Source organism: Galeopterus variegatus, unplaced genomic scaffold (assembly GCF_000696425.1).
Source record: "Galeopterus variegatus unplaced genomic scaffold, G_variegatus-3.0.2 Scaffold3885, whole genome shotgun sequence".
In the NCBI taxonomy this organism is placed as follows: Eukaryota; Metazoa; Chordata; class Mammalia; order Dermoptera; family Cynocephalidae; genus Galeopterus; species Galeopterus variegatus.
Window position 1 is genome coordinate 21,576 of NW_007729996.1, and position 7,222 is coordinate 28,797.

The window sequence follows — 7,222 nt, forward strand, 5'->3', positions numbered from 1 at the left end:
CTCATGTCACTTGGAAAATGTAAACATACACTCTACTATTTGAACCATGTAACGTGTGAGAATTGTTGCTAGTTTAAGATACTTTTTTTTCTTGAAATCTTATGTAACTTTGGGAAACAAAGTTTAAAAAATGCAATTAATTTCATCATATTTGGTTCATCTTTCCACATTGCATGATTATACTCACCAAATTCTTTTTTAAATCGTTGTTCAAAATTAAATTTTCATCAACAGCCACAAATACAGTAGCACTGTATCTTAAGTCAATCCCTATAATTGTGATAAGAATGACAAAACTAGGAATAAGAAAACAATCATTTATTAAAGTCAATTAAACTCTCAGACTCTAAAATGCGTCTCTCATGTTTTCTGTGGAGTCAGAAGGATCATCTTTACTGGGCTCTCTGGGAGACAAACCACACCTTGAATAGCAGCAGTCTTTCCTGTCCCAGAACCAGGAGGAGGAAGTCTGGAAATGTGAGTCTGAACGTCCTCACAGTGGATGACGTGTAAACAACATACTTGCACTGGTTCACAGAAACCCCTAGGTACATCTGACTCCTGTGGGAAGTATGCTCCGAGGCCACACATACCATCCAAGACAAGTTGCTCCTCCAAGCTCACTGGTGCTTCTGGAAAGAGGAAATGGAGTCATCATCGAGGCTTTGTTGACACCTCCTGCTTAGAGTGGCTGAACACCAGCCAACATGCCATGATGGCTCAGGCATGTTCCACACCTGCAGCATTCACAGATTGGAAATAGGGATTATTATGAGCCCCACTATTTTAAGCCCAGCAAACATGTCCATAAATTGCTGCTGGGTCAACTTTTCCAGAATATTTCAAAGATTGGTCTGGGTCCCCAAAGGACAGCATCAAATCTAGCTAGAGTTCCTGAGATATTCTTGACACTTGATGGTCTGTTCTGTGTGAATGATGTTCATTTCCACCTTATCAATGTGGTCTAGTTTTTTCTCATTTTGCTTAAAGGAGTGGTGTCTCAATCTAAGAATGTCACTCAAAAGCCTAGATGTTATCCTATGAAACAGTACTTTTTGTAAGCTGCCTTTCTAGCTGAAAAGCTGGGAGAAATAGTACTAGTATATAGTTCTTCTTAATGCTTGACCCACAAGGAATTTGCTACTGAAATTGGATTCTTGGTTTTTCCATACTCCAAAATTTAAGGATTTTCAATCCCTGCCCCACATTTCAGATTTGATCCCTGAGCCTGCCTCTGTAGTGAGATAATTTTCTAGTTCATCTAAAAATATATTCTGATTTAGTGACAAGGACACTGACCTGTATATAATTTTTCAGTGCCTTTCAACAAGCCCATTCATCTATTCATATCCTTCAGCTTTGGCTCCAGAATAATTGGGACCAGCATGGTGCAACAAAAGTTCTGATCTTTTCATGGGACCCATTTGCTTCCAGCTCAAACGTGTCTACTGGTACAAACCTTGGGATTCCCCTAAGATTGTCAGTTTCCATCATAAATACTCATAAGCACCCTTTTCTCCAACCCTGAATTCAAACAGGTTTCATCATGCATCAGCTGGGAGTTCTTGAAACACATGAGAATATCCTAGGATTTGTTCTTCACTCTACAGTCAGAGGGAAGCCTTGGGATCAGTCTGTCCTCAGTCAATCTTTGGAACAGCAGTAATTCTGAACTCTCTCTGATACTTCTTAGGGAGCCAAGAAGTTTCTTTGGGAAGAGAGAGGAGTGGAGAGGGAGGGAGAGAGAAAGGAGGGAGGAGAAAGGGAAAGAGAAAGAGGAGGAGCAGGAGAAGAGGAAGGAAAGAGGAAGAAGAGGAGAAGGAAAAAAAAGGAGAAGACAACAGAGGAGGGGTAAATGGAAGGGGGAGAAGAGAGGGAGACTGAGTGGGAAAGAGTGGAGAGGGAGGGAGGGAGAGAGAAAGGAGGGAGGAGAAAGGGAAAGAGAAAGAGGAGGAGCAGGAGAAGAGGAAGGAAAGAGGAAGAAGAGGAGAAGAAAAAATAAGGAGAAGACAACAGAGGAGGGGTAAATGGAAGGGGGAGAAGAGAGGGAGACTGAGTGGGAGACAGAAACAGAGACGTTCTTCCTCTCCACTGGTGAAGAACACATCGCATTGCCTCTAAATCAGAATCTCTCATCCTTAGCACTATTGACATTCTTCGGCGGGGTGGGGGTGGCAGCTGTCTTGTGCACTGTAGTATGTTCAGCAACATCCCTGGCTTCTACCTACCAGATGCCAGCAGCACCCCTGCCCCAGATCATGAGAATTAAAACCTTCTCTAGACACTGTCAGATGCTCCCTGGGGGTGGGGGGTGGGGATCTCCTCTGGCTGAGGAGTTACTACTCTAGAGCAACTTGTTAAATATATGAGTCAGATCACATCACTTCCCCACCACCCTGACCCAGAACACTCTTCATGATCTAGCCCTGGGTGCCACTCTTGACTTCTTTTCCTACCACTCTTTCCGACGTTCTCCTGCCTCTCATCTCAGGGTGTTTACACATGCTGGTCCCTCTGCCAGAAATACTTCCCATGGTTACGTCATTCTCATGCTCCAGGTCTCAGTTTAAATGTTACCTTTCCAACCAACCTAGCAGAAATAGCCTCCTGCTATTCCTTTCCTCTCTACTCCATTACCCTTTTTATGTATAGATTTTTATCACTCACTGAAATGATATATTTTCTTGAACATCGTCCCCACCAGAATGTAGGTTTCATGGAGGCAGAAATTTCTGTTGATTTTCTTTGTGGCTGAATCCTTGGTTCCTACAATAATACCTAGCACAAATTGGGTACTTAGTAAATATAGATGAATGAATGAATGCTCAGCCCTTGTGCCAGGTTATGCTGGGGACCCAGAGATGAATCATACCTGAGGCTTGACCTGTGGGCTGCCAGGCTAGTGAAGGAGTGAGACCTGGACACAGATCATTCCAGTTCTGATGACCAGAGCTGTGACAAAGATAGTAAGAACCAGGAGAGCCAAGACAGAGTGCAGATGGAGAAAAACTTGAGGAAGACTCTCTAGGCAAGGAGCACTCGTGATGACTCTTGAAGGATGAGCAGGAGTTTTTCGGGTAAAGAATAGCATCTATCTGCATTCATTCATTCATTTATTCATTTACTCACTTATTTATCATTCATTTCCCAGGGCTTCCTGTACTCAGAAATCCTGGGGTCCCAAAGATGAATCAATCCCAAACCCTGCCCTCAGCAAGCTCCTAGTCTGAATGGGGAGTATTGACATGGACAGTCAAGGTTTAGGATAATTAGACTGTGGCAGAGGGAGACACAGAGGCTGTGGAAGCCTCGAGGGGCTACTTGGTGCTTGGCAGGGGGGGAGCGGGGAGAGAGCACCCAGTATGAGCAGAAGTGGTTAAGATCCTTACTTACAGTGTGCTGGAGATGAGAAAGAACCCAATCCAGCCCTGGAATAACAGAGTCCGTGTCCCACCCTAACCTATGCACATTGCATGTCCTACACGACAACCCAATGAAGCTAATCCAGCAATAAGCAACACTTTGCAGACAAGGACACCGAAGCTTAGAGATTTTGAGTTGTTTGCCCAGGGGAGCAGCCCAACTGGTATTCAGTGTGACCAGATGTTTTGGAGGAACCCATGTTGGAAAAGATAAGGCTGGACACATGCACAAGGCAGTAACCTTCTTTACACAGGTGGTGTGGCACTGAGCAGCCTTGGGCCGATCTCTCACTGTAGTCTCCACTCTGTGGCACCTGCAAAGCCAATCAGGAAAGGCTGGGCATGGGAGACTGAGACTGAGCCACATGGGGCTGTGGGCAAAAATGAGGGGCTTGCAGAATGGGAAGAATGACCATCTGCTTTCTTTCTCAGAATGGAACCGCAGATGGAGCTTCTGTTATTATTTCTGGGGGTACAACTCCTGCTTGTGGGAGCATTCCTCTACCAAAAGCACCACCGCAGTGACTTTACCTCCTTCCTGCACTTCCTAAGACAAGACAAGCCAGAGGGCACAGAAGAGCAGACCATCTGCTTTCTTTCTCACAATGGAACCGCAGATGGAGCTTCTGTTATTATTTCTGGGGGTACAACTCCTGCTTGTGGGAGCATTCCTCTACCAAAAGCACCACCACAGTGACTTTACCTCCTTCCTGCACTTCCTAAGACAAGACAAGCCAGAGGGCACAGAAGAGCTGTCCTTTTTGGTCCAGGTCTCCTCTCCAGAAATCCCTTACCAGGATGTCTACTCCAACCTCAGTCAGATCCACCCTGTGGACACCAGTGAGGAGGATCTGCCCAACTGTCCCATCATCTCACCCTATATCAGTAAGCTTGGGGGTGGGTTTTCTACATCCCCAACCACACCTTAGGCTCTGGGGAGCTGACAAGAATCCCTGAGGAGAGGAGCAGAACCTGGAAGTAGAAGGCAGTGGAATTGGTGGCTGGGGTGATGGAGAGAGTTCTGGGTATCTACTGCCACATCAGAATACATCACCCCCAAATGCAGTGTCTTGAAACAATCACTAACTCTCAAAGTTTATGTGTGGGTCAGGAAATTTGGGAAGTGCTCAGCTAGATGGTTGTGGTCCAGGTTTTTCATGCAATTACAGTGATGTGGCTGGAGCTGGAAAAGCAGGGAGCTGAAGCAACTAGGAGCTGACTGGTCATCTCACTCTCTTTATGTCATCTGAGGGTCTCTCCGTATGGGCTACTTTGGGCTTCCTCACAGCATGGTGGCCTCAGAATTAATAGACTGCTTATATGGCAGCCAAAGGCTTCCAGAGCAAGTATTCACGTAAACAGCGGAAGCCACATGGCTTTTTATGATCTAGCCTCAACAACCACATAGCATTGCTTCCACCATATTCCATTTATTAAAACAATTCACAAAGCCCAGCAAATTTTAAGGTGTTGGGGACATAGACTGACTTACCTATAGGAGGAGTATCAAACTCACACTGTAAGGGCATGCTAGATAAGAGATATTGTTGTAGCCATCTTTAGAAAAAAATATGACCTGGCACAGAAAGGGAGTAGACAGACATGGCTGGGAGTTCTCTATGAGAGGAGAAAATAAGAGACTATCCTGAGAAGGAGGGTGGTCTGAGAACTATCCAGGAGGAGACATCTGGGAGGCAGGTTTAGGACCCTTGGGGTCCTAGGAAGAAAAGCAACAAGAAGTGATGAACTTTCTGATAGAAGAATAAGAAACATGGGACCTGGGAAGAGGCCAAAAGGATTGTATATAATCAGGGGGGAAATTAGGTGAGAATCAGAAAAAGAGGTATTGAGAGGCAGAGGAAAAAAACATGAGGGCAGGGCATTCATAAGTCGACATGGATGGCCCAGAGTTCTCTGTACTGGCATATGACTATTAGTGTCCTAAGGTTTCTGTAACAAAGTACCACAAACTGGGGGTCTTAAAACAACAGAAGTGTATTCTCTCACAGTTCTGGAGGCCAGAATTCTGAAATCAAGGTGTTGGCAAGGGTTGGTTTCTGCTTGAGTCTCTGAGGGAGGAAGCATCTTAGGCCTCTTTCCTAGTGTCTGGTGGTTGCTGGCAATCCTTGGAATTCCTTGGCTTCTAGGCACATCACTCTAATCTCTGCCACTGCAGTCTTCTCCTCTCTGGGTCTTCACATGACCTTCTTATAAGGACACAATTCATTGGACTTAGGGCCTACTCTAATCCAGTATAACCAATAATCTTTAACTAATTACATATGCAAAAACTCTATTTCCAATAAGACCACATTCTGAAGTTCTGTATGGACATGAATTTTGAGGGGACACTATTCAACCCAGTGCAACTGAATTATGGGGTTGCTGTGGTAGGTCCCTGACCATTCTGGCTTCTGCCTCTCTCAGAGGGTCCCTTGAAGGTGATGATCCCAGAGAACCTGACGATGGAGAAAGTGGTGGAGAAGAACCCACTGGTGGAGCTGGGAGGCCAATACCAGCCACCTGACTGTTGGACACAGCACCACACAGCGGTGGTGGTGCCCTACTATGGGCAAGCTGAGCACCTGCAGCACCTGCTTTTCCATCTGCACCCCTTCCTGCAGCGCCAGCAACTACACTATGCCATCTATGTGGTGAACCAGGTGAGGCAGGAATGGGGAGAGGCTGGTGCAAGAGGGCAGAGGGGTCTGACAATGGCCTTAGAGAGTCAGGACTAGAGTTGGCACTCTTTGAGGTGAGAGTGTCTGGGTCAGAGAGTATCTGGGGGGCTGACTTTGTGACTCAAAAAGAACTTGAAGGAATTTGGAGCCAAGGGCTACAAGTTTGGTCTGGACTTGCTGAGTCTGGGATCAGCTTGAATGGCTATCTGAGGCAAAGGCTCAGTCCCACTGAGTCTGGAGCTTTTTGAGACCAAGGCTGGCCATGTTGGGCAATAAAACATAAGGGGTACATTAAAGCACTGGGTTTGGGGTCAGTTAGATAGTTGGTTGAGTCTCAGCCTTGCCTGTTACTAGTGTATTTTCTGAATGTGGAATCATTCATCCATTCATTCAATACAATACACTGTCAGTATAACCATGTATGAACTTGGGGATTTATCCTCTGTTCCACAGTTTTCTCATTCATAATAAGGATGATAATAGCACCTCCATCACTGGGTTGTGGGAAGGATTCATTGAGTTAATGAATGTAAAGCAGTTTAGGCGCTGCTTAGCATGTAGTAGGTACTCAATAAGTGATGGTGGTGATGGCCATGGTAAAGATGATGATTCTGATAATGACGGTGATGCTGTTGCTGCTGTTCATGATGGTGTTGATGGTGTTGATGACGATGATGATTTTTAAGATAGTGGTTGTGGTGGTGCCTTGGATTAAATTGTGTCCCCCAAAGTTCATGTATTAGAAGCTTAACCCCCACTGTAACTGTTGAGGGTGGGAAATCCTATTATGAAAATTGAAAGGTGGGGGTCTTGAGGAGGTGAGGTTCTGAGGGCTTTAAAAGGACAGTATGTGAGGAGGTTAGACTCTCTTTCTGCTCTACCGTTCTTCCCATGTAACACCCTGCATTGCTGTAGAGTCATCTCACCAGATGGGTTCCTTGGACTTTGGACTTCCCAGTCTCTGAAAGGAGGTGAGGTTCTGAGGGCTTTAAAAGGACAGTATGTGAGGAGGTTAGACTCTCTTTCTGCTCTACCGTTCTTCCCATGTAACACCCTGAATTGCTGTAGAGTCATCTCACCAGATGGGTTCCTTGGACTTTGGACTTCCCAGTCTCTGAA

At 45.5% G+C, this 7,222-nt stretch overlaps 1 protein-coding gene across 2 annotated transcripts in view; it reads right to left on the reverse strand.

Annotated features, from left to right (window-relative positions):
* Nucleotides 1–303: 303 nt before the first annotated feature.
* The window catches only part of LOC103601794 (zinc finger protein 175-like), a 30,234-nt gene continuing 23,315 nt past the window's right edge, over nt 304–7,222 (reverse strand). Inside the window, exon 6 of one of the 2 annotated variants that reach the window (XM_008586216.1) lies at nt 304–737. In XM_008586216.1, the coding sequence (XP_008584438.1) occupies nt 621–737 (117 nt within the window). In that variant the 3' untranslated portion in view covers nt 304–620. The remainder of the gene's footprint in view (nt 738–7,222) is intronic. The other variant, XM_008586217.1, reaches the window with a different exon arrangement.